The 14,677-nt window shown below is 33.7% G+C and overlaps 1 protein-coding gene across 1 annotated transcript in view; it reads right to left on the bottom strand.

The window, feature by feature from the left end:
• LOC150110359 (uncharacterized) overlaps positions 1-14,677 on the bottom strand; it is a 138,769-nt gene that overhangs the window by 100,192 nt on the left and 23,900 nt on the right. Inside the window, exon 2 of the mRNA XM_090396474.1 lies at positions 13,334-13,465. Coding sequence (XP_090252600.1) covers positions 13,334-13,465 — 132 coding nt within the window. The remainder of the gene's footprint in view (positions 1-13,333; positions 13,466-14,677) is intronic.

Below are 14,677 nucleotides of genomic sequence, written 5' to 3'. Positions count from 1 at the left end.
GATATTTCAAAACTGTAATATATAACTGACTTTTATATGGTTTTATATTAACTGCAATGTTCATAAATTATTCTATTATCGTATTACTCCTGAGATAGTTGTTTTTCAATGAAATATTTATGGCCACGCTCCGACATATGTATAATATATATTATGTTGAAAATTATGCAGTAGGAAGATACAGGGTAGACAGAGTAGTAAATAGAAATAACGGAGGGAAACGTTTGTGGAATTCTCTAATGAGAATTAGCTAATAATTACGAGCATGGTTTACAAAATCTAACAGAAGTCTACAACCATCAAACAAAACCATGAAATACGGAAAGTTATCAAATTTATTTCATTACAGTAAAGCCAAAATACCAGAATATTGTAAAAATTCAAGGACATGTCTTGCAGCTCATATTTCTGTCCAGACAAGCTATTGTTAATAGAAATAAATATTAAACTAAAAAGATAAAAGAGGATATACAATAGAAAAATGGAACTTATTCAGAATTTAAGGAATTTTTGTTTTGAATTCTCCGATCATTATATATATTGCTCTAAGAACTGTTTCGCCATGTTTCAATAAGTCCATTTTTATTTCTCTTTTGTTTACATTTTCGATGGGCATTGTGTATGCGTTCGACATTCGCAGAAGTGAGATTTCGATATCTGTTTCTTTTCTTTTAGTACGAAGTATCATCTGCGATGCAACACATCTCCTTGCGTACTAAAGTGTGGATCATGAGATATCATCTATTGTAACAACTGTAGGTAACATGACTTAATATTTTTCGGAAGCAGGAGGAGGTCTCGATTTCAACGGTTCATATTTCTGGATTATGAAGTCACTCTTTTTAAGACGGCCACTGCTGTATTAAGAATGGAATATCCAGTCAGTAAAATGGAGGAATTATATTGAATAGACAAATAATCGTTTCGAATTTAGATATTTCTCTGTTTCTGACAAACATTATAATATGAATTTATAATAAACACAGTTGCTGATTTATGTAATGTTTTTTGTGTGCGACCAAGCAGTGCACATGTTATTCCACAATGCAAAATATTTTGTAAAGTAGAATACTTTAAATATCATTTGTTCCCAGTTATTTTCCAAAATTAGGAAAGCAACTGCGTGTAAATGTAGAGTAACGAGAATGAAAAGACATTTAGGTATTCGGAAGGAAGCACTACTTTCAACAAACTTCTCATATATTAGAATAATGCTTTCGCATTAAATTGGGCGGATATGATTCAGAAATATCTTTTTACGTCCTACTTTTTCAGACAGAAGAATGATTACGGGTACTGCTGAATGAGTGCATAAAGCTGGAGCTTGGATTGGATATCTAAGTCCTGGATGAAAACAAGAATATATATTACCAGAATTGATACCCAAACCATGGAATCGAGAGACCTGCTGATACAAGAATAATGCGTTCGCTTGAAATGACAGAATGAAAATGTGTTCGGTACTCGCATAATTTTTGCTACAGACATACCAATATAAATGAAAAGGTTTACCGGTTCTTTGCTGAAATAAATTACGGCAGTGAAATCGGGAATATCTCTGATATATACATACAACTTCAAAGCATAATTATATTGGAGAGCAATTACGATTATATTGATAAATAGCTTTTCTTCGATAATGACATGAGCGTTTCATACTCAGAGTTTTAAAAGGTGATATACTTCTAATTGTAAGCTAAGACGAAATTAACCGCTAGATACCAATTTCTGCTGCATTTATTTAATATATACTGTACAAAATATTACTCAAAATTTACTGAAATGAACTGCAATAGTAAATTAATTAAAGCAGTGCTTAAAGAGTTTGCAAATGTCAGGAAGATAAATTTTGAACAGGTGGAATAGTGTATTGTATACTGGAGCATTTGTAAAAAGGGACGACATATCAACGTTTACCAAGCGATCGTTCTTCTCAAATTGAAGATCTTTGTATACTACTTTTGAAATGTGTGAATTTTTTTTTTTTTATGTAAGGCGATGTCTTCCCGTTGAGTTCGGATGCTAAGTGTTTTGCTTGTGTATAGGTGGAACAATTCAGGCAGACAAGGTGATCCACAGCCTGTCAGATTATACATTTTCGGACATTGAAATCAAAATTCTAAATAAGGGCTTTAATTTTGATATTAAAGAAAAAGTTCCCGTATGTACAGATATTAGCAAACATCGAATTTGTCACCAGTTGAAGCAGACGGCATTAGATTAGAGGCCACTGCTGTACTTTAAAACGCAAACCCTCCAAGAAGCAGCATCTCCAAAGGAGTAAAAGTAGCTCTGAAAAATTTTATATAAATAAAGAATAAATAAATACATCCAAAAAAAAAAATGTCCTTTTGGCAGAGTACAGTAGAAATTCTGTTTGACTTATCCAGAATACGATACATCTTGAAATGTAGGCTTATTTCAATACTTATTTGAACTTAGTATAAATTTTACTCGGTAACACATCTATGTCAAATGCATAATGATTGTAATTCCAAAAGTTTCGTTAAGTGTTCGGCATGCTGCAGCACCAATAAGAACTGATGTGATTAGTAGTATGCTGTACATTTAAGTAAATGGTTTCGTCTTGTCTGTCGTACATTTCTCTCACCGCAAAAGTTGAAACCTCTAGTACAATATTACTTAATGATGAAAAGGAAGTTTCGAATTTTCTTCGAGGGAAGATGGTGTGCTGACAAGCCACTTTTATTTTTATTTCTTTAAAGTTAATGAATATTAATTAATCATCAGTATATAGCACTACATAAATTAATTGCTATAATAAAAGTGAATTAAATCACTTTTATTATAGCAATTAATTAATTAACATTTCACACTACCTGAAAATGCTTGAGAAACATGCATCGAGATAATCAGGATTGCAGTTAATGCTATCAAATATTTCATTTTATTAACTGAATGTGTGATTCTTCCCAGGGAAAATCTGGATGGGTATGTTCACGGCCAAATGTACTAAAAGTGCCTCGCGTTAAGTTCTACTGCTTTTATCAAAGCAGCGAATATGAAATGTGGAAACCAATTTCTGTCTCTACAATGGCATGCAGATGCTGCTTGAACTGTTCATTGATGACCTCATTAAACTAATCACCAAAATTTAGCCATGCAACAGTGTTCACACACACAAACAAAAACGGAAATGAGTAGTGACAATCTAATTGGATACGCCGATTTATGAGTCAACCATTATCTTCTGGAAACATATGTAAATTATGAAATTTTCCCATAACTATCGAAGAACAAATAAAGTGGTTCTCAAAGAAAAGACGATATCTTAAGTTTTTTTTTTCCTATTGCTGTTAGGCAGTTTACAAAAGGCCTAACAGTAAAAGATTTTTCCTTTCAAACTAATGATTTTTCTTTGAAAGGAAAACGTCTCTACAAATGAGAGAGAGAGAGAGAGAGAGAGAGAGAGAGAATATCTACATCATTTGAATAATTTTCATGACGTAACAAAATCCGAAGCGACACAACCTTTAAGCCAAGTAATTTACCACTTTCAGTATTATATTAACAACCGAACATTAACCATACTGCATCGTGTAGGTTTAAGAATATAATAATGTTATAATTAAATTGTCTTTTTTTGTCAGCACATACATCTTTGTGACATTCAGGAAATCAGATTGTACAATGTTGGTACGGAATTCATGATATCTTACTCGTATTATCGTTTCTTACATTTCTGTTTTCTTCTTCTTCCCTATTTCTGGACTCACGAATTGACGTGATACTCAATAAGAAGAAGAATCGGACTATTACTGGACCAGTACAGGGTGATTCAAAAAGATGGAATCAATTTTAAGTCTATATATCAAACAGAGAAGTAGTGACGGAAATATAATGTAAAGTATATTTGATTATACTCACAATAAAGTTTATAGATGTTCAATGTGATTTATGATTAACCCCCCTCCCCTCCGGCCGCACGGATAACATCAGGACAGTAGCTGAATTCATCCCATACCCGAAGAAGGATGTCTTGCTTCAATGAGTTCACCGCAGTTGTCATACGGTTTTTAGGTCAACCAAGCTGTTGGTAAAGGTCGTACATAAACTGCTTCTTTTACGAACCACCACAAGAAACGTCGCAGGGTGTGAGATCAGGAAATCTTGGGAGCCAGAAAGGAGCTGATGTTTTTTTAACTGAAGCCAGAGTCTTTTCAGCATCCCTATGTTTCTGGCTACGTGGTTGATGTCACTTCTGCTCCCATGAGCAACGGAAAAATGGAATTACAATGTTGGCATATTAGTTTTGTTCCATCACTACACAGCTTGTTCCAGATTAATAAATTTGAATTCTTTCTGGAGATCGTCACTAAAACTGCGGTTTCAACCCTTTGACATTGCAAGGATAGATTTAAAGCTTTAAAAAATAAGACTTAAAATTTTAAAAATATGAAATTTAAACCACTGCTTTGAATAACAAAGCCACAGTTAGTATACAGGCAAAACAAAAGCTAACGCTGCAGCAGAACAGACGCCGCATCTGAGACGCTCAAGTGTTGCCAATTTTCTCTGAATCACTGCAGATATCGATATATAGTATCGAACAATCTGAATACATGGTTATACAAATGACTGGTTTCCATGATATTGATATATGATTATAGGTTCCTATCGTATTCAGAATTTTCGCTCACGCGTAGACCTACATATTTTACTGTGTAGTTATTCGGAACCGAAATCCTACGAAATAGGTTGGTTACTCCTTATTCCCAGAGGTGTCCAATGCCTGTAGAAGTGTGTTCACTGGGCCAGTTTCTCCTGTTCTGGGGGGACGAAAATAACCGAGTTTCCGTGTGAACCCCGCCCTATCTTCGTATGAGACTGTCTAACTTACCTTTTGTCGAAAGAGACCAGATAATGGTTCCTCACATCACTGACGGGAATCGAACCCAGGTCGTTCCGAACAAAGGGCTTCGTCTATACTGAGTGAACTTAGGAATCTCGATTATAGGTTATGAATAATAATTTATGATTGACCAGTATTGAAGTATATTTATAGTTTTTATTAAAAATGGGACCAAATTGACATTTTTATTGAAACGGCTGGGAAATATGAAAAAAGGCACTGTCCTGTTCAAAACAGTACGTATGGTCAGCCTAATCTTACACGAACATTCTTCTAACGCTTATTTTATTTGATGGGACTTTTCGATTTTGCAGTTTCTATTAATATAGGTTCTGCGTAGACATTTTGAATAATACTGAGTGATACTGTTGACTGATGAAAATCGAAATTTTTCTAATAGCTCGGAGAAAATATCATCACGACAAGCAAGCGCATCGAATTCACACTACGATAATTAGCTGCTGCCGCCTTGACACTGATTAACTACTGTGACTACATTAGAACTGAGATAGTTACAATGTGGTCACAATAGTTAATCAGTATCAAGGCGGTAACGGCTAATTATCGTCGACTTTTTTGTGTGAATGCGATGCGCTTACTACATTAGAACTGAGATAGTAGTAAAATGTTATTTTTTAAACATATTTATTCCGAGTATAAGTAAAATTTACATTTCTTTTTTAGCACTATTGTATCTATCTACAGAACTGAGATATATCGAAGAATTAGCAGGTAATTCTATACTTCTAATAACAACGGTAATACATATATCAACTGTTCTATCTACTCCTAAAAAAAAGCTTAAAATTATCCAATTGTAATCATCCCTTTGTGTTTTGGGCGAAGTTTCTTGGTCTTGGTATCCACTAAGTGTTTAATCATGTCCATCTTCTATCTCTATCCTCGGATTCAATTTGTTCTATACAAGAAATGTCAGCACATATAAAATCGTGTATGTGGTCCAGGGGACCCTGATTCTCATGAATAAAACATTATTTCCTGCGAGCTCAATCACTACGTTAATTTCTGGTCTCTTGGGAATTGTTGTTTTAGTTTAATTATTATTATTATTATTATCATTGTAACGCGCCACACATCCAGCTAGAATGAGTAATGCAACTGTTGGTTACACCGTCGAAATGTTATTATTCCATTTTATCTGCCTTTAATGTAATTATCCACTTGTTTTCGGCTCCTCCAGCGCTAAAATTTCCCCTATCGGAGAATTTTGGTACTAAATGTTTTTTACTGAAATCAGTAGTATACCAGGCACTTCTGACAAGATCAAGAAGATAAGGAATCGTGACGTGATTCTTTGTTGAGATGATGACGTCATTTTTTGTGTGCATGTGTGACATCATGAGTTTGGAATGTTAGGAATTTTTTGGGGGACCATCTGTGTGTGTGTGACGTCACGTTGCTTGTTTTGTTCGCGTATGGAATTATGAGTGATGATTAGAGATAAGGATTCGTGTCGTGATTGGTCGGGCACTTTGAACAAGATGAAGATCAAGATTAAGATAAGGAATCGTGTCGCGAATGTTTGTTATTATCAGATGTAGATATCTATCTATCTCTCCCATTGTCCTTAATGGACCGTTGGGTCACTCCCGTCTAAGCCATGAATGTCCAATGGGCGCAGAATTAAGACAGATGGCGCCCATCTGATCTTCTGTCTTTGTCAATATGTCCAATGGCTGTATCCTATTTATTCACGGATCCAGTTTAACTGTTTGCAGGGTGAAAAACCTCAGGATAAACTGGGTAAAAAACCGTACTGACCACGCCCAAGACTGGCTAACTTGGCTATTGCTGAGGAAGATCCTTCAGCTCCTCACGTCTTTAACAGGAATCGAACCAGGGACACTCCTTCCCCAGGCACATGGTTGCAAAGTGCACAGCCACTAGTATAACCACGCGGGCCAGATGTACATAAGTGACCTAATTTGTTAGTTGTAAATAAGTGACGTTATTGTTTTTAATGGAAAAGGGAGATATATTAGTGGAAAAGGATTCCTGTCGTGATTGGTGGGACACTTCTGACAAGATCAAGATCAAGATAAGATAAGGAATCATGACATGTATGTATGTTGTTTCCAGATGAAGATAAGTGACATAATTTGTTAGTTGCAAATAAGTGACATTATTGTTTTGAATGGAAAAGGAAGATATTAGTCGATAAGATTCGTGTCGTGATTGGTTGGATACTATCAACAAAATAGTGGTTCGGTGAATGGGGAAGTGACGTCAGTGTCTTGGATATGTATTGTTGTGAGTTGTAGATAAGCAAATGGTTTGCATCTGGCATTATGGGTGATGGATAGTGATAAGATAAGTTTTGGAATGTTTGGATTTTCTCTGGGGCCCCTCTTCTGTCAGGAACATAATGTGGTGTGTTGGGTTCACGTTTAGTATTGAGAGGGTTATAATTAGAGATTAGAATCGTGACGCTATATCTTTGGAATTTTCTGGGAACATATATCTCTCTGTGATATTGCATGGTGTTTTGGTTTGCCTATTGAATTGTGGGTATTGTTTTTGAGATAAGATATCTTGGAATTTTTCAAGGGTGACACACACCCATCATTGTCATCATGATTTGTCTTTGGTTCTCTATAGATTGCTGTACTAATTTTCCAATGCAGTTTGGGGTATGGTATTTCTTTCCTGTTAAAGGTGGGAATTCATAGAGTAGAGTGGTGATGGCGGCAGTGATTAGGCTTTTCTAAATAATTTAATTATATGCTGGTGTCCCTCATACACACACTTTTTTTCCATAGCTTATGCATATTTTATTCTATATTCATATTCTAAAGATTATAGTAATTCTTAGGGTATAGTGGAGTCTAGTGGCAGCAGCGTTTAAGCTTTTCTGAATAATTTAATTTTATGCTGGTTTCCCTCAATCACACACTTTTTCCCATAGCTCAGACATATTTTATTTATATTCATATTTTGTTCATAATTCATCGTAATATTATGATTTGTCTAAAATTAAGACCTTAAAGTTCAATAAATAAATAAATAAACAAATCGTGTGTAAATTCACACACGATTTTGATTTCAAAAGTCATCTTACTTTAATATGCATAACATATCAACGACAGAGTTTGTTGCATTTTTTTCTCCAAAGTAATCAGTATCAGTTGGAGGTGACATCACTAAAAGATATCTGCAAATGATGAGCTGGCTCATCTCTATTCGGCTGAGCAGACATTTTCTGGAGGAGAGAGGGGTGAGGGAGTTAGATTATGAGGTGGGTCTGCATTGCAGGGAAGCATTTTTTCTTTCTTTTTTTTTTTTTGCTCTGCAGTTATCAGTATCAGTTGGAGGTGACATCAGTAAAAGATATCCAAAAATGATAAATTCGCTCATCTCCACTAGGCTGAGTGGATATCTTCTGGAGGAGAGAGGGATAGAGCATAGGGTGGGGGAGCATTGCGGGGAAGACCACTGTCACCCTCTTACTACCCTTTCACCTCCACCACCTAATGCTATTTTTTTCTCCCATCCCAACAATTCCGGACATGTGAGTGAGAGAACTAGTCACATGCTCTAACATTATAAACGCTGTTTGAGGATAAAACATAATAAGGACAAATAATATAGAATACCCTCGAGCCACAGAGATAAGGTTTGCCCAATGATGTCACAATGTAAGATAATCTCACATCAACATTATATCCAGACAGAAAATAGACAGAAAACTTTCATGATGTTTTCAAAAGAAAGAGAAGGTACATTTTCTTTTCTTTTCACACATCTGTACATGATAAAACTTTAAAATCAAGTGATTGCATGTCGAAACGTATTTCATAACTTTACCACCCATACTATTTTAGTGTAGGGAAATTAAAAACAGAAGTCATAGCAAATAACAGAATTGTAGTTTTCTGAATAAAGTACAAATGATGTGAAAAGTGACAATTTTGTTACTATATTTGTAGATAGCTCCACCAGACTAGAAGTAAATACTCGTACCAAATACTAATGCCACGACTGTTAAAATTTGGTTATTTTACAGACAGTATATATTTTAACCCATCACATTACTAAAACTCTTAAAAAGTTATCATAGATAAAAAAAAAGTATCTTACTGTGTGCAGAAAGCAAAAAATACAAATTTTGGGGAATGAGAAAACAGGATAAAGAAGAAATAGACAGAAAACATTTATGCTGTTTCCAAAAATAAAGAGAAGGTACATTTTTTTTTTCTTTTCACACAACTGTAGATGATAAAATTTAAAATCTAGTGACTTGAGTGCAAGTCGATACTTATTTCACAACTTTAGCACCTATACATTCCAGTGATGGGGGAATTAAAAACAGAGACCATAGCAAATAATGGAATTGTAAATTCAATAAAGTACAAATGAACAGAAAAATGATAATTTGTTCCTATATTTGTAGATAACATCACCAGACTAGAAAAACAGTTATACCAAATTCGCACAATATGACTGTTAGAATTTGATTATTTTACAGAGAGCCAGCAGATATTTTAGCTCATCCTGTTACTAAAACTCTTTAAAAGATTGCATAGAAAATAAAAAGGTATCATAGAATGCAGCTAACAAGGAATCAACATGCATATATCAAATAATGTTCGCCAATGGAAGAAAAAAAATCAAAAACATTAACGAACTTTATAGCCAGACCCATTCTTCTTTTAAATGACACCAAATGATGAAAACAATATGGATATGAATTTCAAAACTTTGAAAATCTGATGAATTTCTTTCTTGCTGTGATTATAAATATTTATTTGAAGATAAACATTTTATTTTTCTTTCCTTCTTTCTTTCTTTTTTTTATGGTTGACACTGTTGCATATTGATTTCAAGAAATATGATAACCTTCTTTCAGACACATATTAAGTTTAATGCCTTTATTTTTGTTTATTTAGGAATGCAAAAAATCCTTCTAATGCTAAAGAAAAAAAAATAAATCAATTTCAGTTACATGAGTAAGTAAGTTATGAGCTTTGGGATGGGATTAATATGCGTCTGTAAGCATTTCATGACTTAATATTTGAACAATATAAAATATACATTTGAAACTTAATGAACACACATGTATGCTGTTGTTATTGCATTTTCCAATAAAAGTTTGAAAACATGTGACAGGCAGGTGAAACGTTTTTTTCAAAACTTAACAGATAATATTCCATTAGGGAAATGAAAAAAAAAATGGGGAAACTAATATCCTCTAATTAATTATTTTAGAAAATTGTCTAATGCTAACTATTGACATTGTTTGAGATATATGTAAACATTTCGTTTCACATGTTTGAAAAACCATGAACTACTTATCTCTAATAGAATGTTGGTGTCATAAGAACACAGAAAGACTGTGCAAAACATCAAAAGGGAGGAAAGTGAGTCATGAAAAGACATCTTTTATGCTTACCTAAACATATCATATAATGTAAAGTTTTAAATGAACTAATGTTCACACGCTCAGAATGAGACCTGAAAACAGATGTCAGGATATATGACATTCAATTATCTACAAACATTACTAATGAAATTACAGTGTGCAAAAATAATACACACACATACAGTTTATTTATTTACTTATTTTACTCAGTTATTCTGGTTATAATATGTAGTTAACTAAATTTTAAAAGTAAAATAGAAACACAACCAATCATTTGAATAAAAAAGAACCATATCAAAAAAAATCCGCATTGAGTGATGGAAAATTAAAGATTGCTGGCAGATATATTAGTCAGGAAGAGACAGTTTGAGCTTACACTCACCATCGTGGGAATAAAAACATAGTATGACCCCAATGTGAAGGAATTAATGGACTACCAAATGGACAGAAAATCTAAGGGAAGAAAAGTCAAATTGTTTTCAGGTTATTTACAGAAATTTCGTTCTTTCAAGCTTGCGTGTGTGTGTGTGTGTTATGCTGTGGTGTGGATATATGCTTTAATTCAACTAATTTTGGAATATCATCTATATGCATTAAGAAGAGTCATTCTGGAAAGACTGTAAGTAAATTTAAATTATCATTAGAATTTCTAGACTACATCCAAAGTTCTCGGTAAGCAAAGAAACTCCAGAAGTGTGTGAAAAAAAAATAACACAGCCATGAGTGAAGGAAAAAGAAATGTCTCAGTAACCTATAATGAAAAAAGAGTCAAATGCACTTCAGATCTTGTGATTGTGTGTTTTGTGCTGTGAATATATGTTTAAAATCAGCAATTTGGAACATTCAGAAAACCTCGATATTTCCAAGATGTCCCATTCTGTAAAGAAATGTAAGTAGTATCTGTGAAATAAATGCGAAAACTTAAAACAACAAAGAGTGTCGTTGATGTGTTATGCATATTTAAGTGAGATCACCTTTGAAATCACAGTGCATTCACTCACGATTTGTTTATTTATTTTTTTATTGAACTTTAAGATCTTAATTTTAGACAAATCAAAATATTCGGAGGAATTATGAATAAAATATAAATATAAAATAAAATATGTCTGAACTATGGAAAAAAATGTGTGTTTGAGTGAAACCAGCATATAATTAAATTATTCAGAAAACCTAAACGCTGCCGCCACTAGACTCCACTATACTGTGAGAATTCCCATAGTCTTCAGAATATGAATATAGAATAAAATATGTATGAGCTATGGAAAAAAGTGTGTGTTTGAGGGCAGCAGCTTATAATTAAATTATTCAGAAAAGTCTGATCACAGCCGCCATCAATACTCTAAGAATTCCCACCTTTAACAGGAAAGAAATGCCATACCTCAAACTTGATTGGAAAATTAGCACAGCCATCTATAGACAAATAAAGACAAAACATGATGACAATGACGGCTGTGTGTCACCCTGGGAAAATTCCAAGATATCTTATCTCAAAAATATCGCCCACAATTTCATGGGCAAACCAAAACACCATGTGATATCACAGAGAGACATATGTTTCCAGAAATTTCCAAACACGTAACGTCACGATTCTTATCTTTAAATATCACCCTCAATACTTTTCGCGAATCCAACACACCACGTGATGTTCCTGTCAGAAGAGGGGTAGCCAGTGAAATTCCAAACATTCCAAAATTTATCTTATCACTCACTCATAATGCCATATGCAAACCATTTACTTATCTACAACTCATAACAATATACATCCAAAACACTAACGTCGCTTCCCCCATTCACCCTACCCCTATTTTGTTCATAGTATCCCACCAATCACGACACGAATCTTATCCACCAATATATTCCTTTTCCATTCAAAACAATAACGTCACATATTTACAACTAACAAATTACGTCACTTATCTTCATCTGAAAACAACACACATACATATCATGATTCCTTATCTTATCTTGATGTTGTCAGAAGTGCCCGACCAATTACGACACGAATCATTATCTCTAATCATCACCTGTAATTCCATATAGGGACAAAACAAACAACGTGACGTCACACACAGATTGTCCCCTGAAAAATTCCTAGCATTCCAAACTCATGACGTCATCATCTCAACAACCAATCACCTCACGATTTCATATCTTATCTTGATCTTGATCTTGTCAGAAGTGTCCACTATATTACTGAAATCATCTCTCCATGCCTTCAAAAGTCTCAATATATAAAATTTGGTCTCATTCCAACTATTGGTTTTAGCTAGAGATGCCTCCACAGAGACAAAGTTATTTTATGGAGTATCGGAATAATTACGTTAGCCAAACTTCCAATTGAAAATCTGTTTAATAATTTCTTACAGATATTTACTATTTACAAGCAGTCAGAACATTTTAAATCCTCAACCATAATCTGCACGTTCCATAGCACATCATTTTTATTAGTAAATAAAATAAAATAAATAAATAAACGTTTTTTTAAATAGGTTTTTACCCTTTTTTTTAATGATGTGAATTCAATGTTAAGAAGAATTAATGAACATCAAAAACATGGTTGCTATACATCGAAATGGTGTTCACCATTAAAAACAAACAACAAAAAGCACATAAATAGCATTATTGCAATGCATCTTCCGGACCCAAGTAATTGTGGTCTATACTAGGACTAATTGATTTTAATATTCAAGCCTCCTCCACAACTGAATGAAAAGCATGCTTATAATGGAAGGTCAAATCCACAGTTAACAGGAAAGTATCCGAAATCATGTACAACATTTGGGGATTGGTCGTTAAACTCGGAAACAGAAATTTTGTTCATTCCCATAAGAGTATGTGCAAGTATTTTGAAGAAATTTGAATTCTTCATGAAACTCAGTACCCACCAACCAAAAGGATAAAATTATAATACAAAGTAAAGAAAGATTTCTATACTAACTGATATGTTTACATTGCTTTGTGAAAATATTTCGCCATTGTTTTTATTAACAACTCATCATTTTCCTAAATCAATATTGTTGATATTGAAATGAAAACCAATGCACATAGAATAACCAGAAGGTTTTAAAATATCTACTTACCTATACATTTACCTTCTTTTGAACCGCCTTCGTTTTTGAATCCAATATTGCAGTTGCATTCATATTTGTTGTCATCACCTATCGTGCACGTTCCTGCTTCTGCTGACCCGCAAGGTTCAGCGGTGCATACATCTAAATGAATATTATCAATACCAGTAATTATTCCTCATGATATGCAAATATTGCAATTTCATAAATTTAAATAATAATAATTAATTAAATTTCAAAATACTTTTTATTTTTTATTTTTGCCTTTCATTTGTGTAACATGTATGCTAATCACTCTGTGTACTGTGTTCATTCTCAGTGTTCATTCTTTCAACTATTGATGTATAATCGTAATGACCTGATGAATAAAATCATCGGTGTAATATTGCGTCTTTTGTTCTATCACCATCCGTCTCGCTCCGCGTGTGTGTGGGCGTGAGTGCGTGCGTGTGTGTGTGGAGGGGGGGGGTAATTAAAAAAAAACAACAGAAAGCACATAAATAGCATTATTGCAATGCTTCTTCCGGACCCAAGTAAACGTGGTTTATACTAAGGCTAATTAATTTTATTATTCAAGCCTCCTCCGCAACTAAATGAAAAGCGTGTTTATAATGGAAGGTGAAATTTATAGTTAACAGGAAAGTATCTGAAATCATGTACTACATTTGGGGATTGCTCGTTAAACTCCGAAAGAGAAATTCTGTCCATTCATCATAAGAGTAAGTGCAAGAATTTCGAAGAAATATGAATTCTTCATGAAACTCAGTACCTACCAACCAAAAGGTCAAATTATAATACAAATAATCATCGCTATCTGCTTTCGTCTCTCTAGCCTGAAAGGAAAGGAAACTGAACTTAAATTCCTTGAATCTTCCAGTTATTCTCCTCTACTGGGAATTTTGAACTACAGAAAATCGACACTTTTAGAATCGAATCGAATACGTTTCGAGTATCTGACGCATTAAAAGAGCTACTGCAGGAAATGAATTTTGAAGAATGTAAAATGCAAATCTTTATTCAACGAAGATCGAAAACAGGAGAATATCTGAGTATATCCATGATACGCGCGAAAATAGTCAAAATCAGTGTAACAATAACTTAATTAAAATCAGATAGTAAACCAGTTATAGCGACTTCAATTTTCATTGTTCGTTCTTCTATAGCTTCAGGTATTTCTATAGAAAGGATAGAATATCTTATTTCGAATTCTATAAAATTCAATCGGTAGTTTCATATGAAATATTTATATTCTTTCAGCAAGTGATGTCGTATGATTGTCAGAAATGAACTGCCAATAGAGATTACATGAAGTTAAATAACCAATAATTTGGAATTTTTACATCTCGTCTTGATTCC

This window comes from Typopeltis vanoorti, chromosome 1 (assembly GCF_054136105.1).
Source record: "Typopeltis vanoorti isolate ZY-2024b chromosome 1, IOZ_Tvanoo_1.0, whole genome shotgun sequence".
NCBI classification, from domain to species: Eukaryota; Metazoa; Arthropoda; class Arachnida; order Uropygi; family Thelyphonidae; genus Typopeltis; species Typopeltis vanoorti.
Note: the sequence above shows the minus strand (reverse complement) of the source record. Positions and strands in the feature narration are given on the sequence as shown.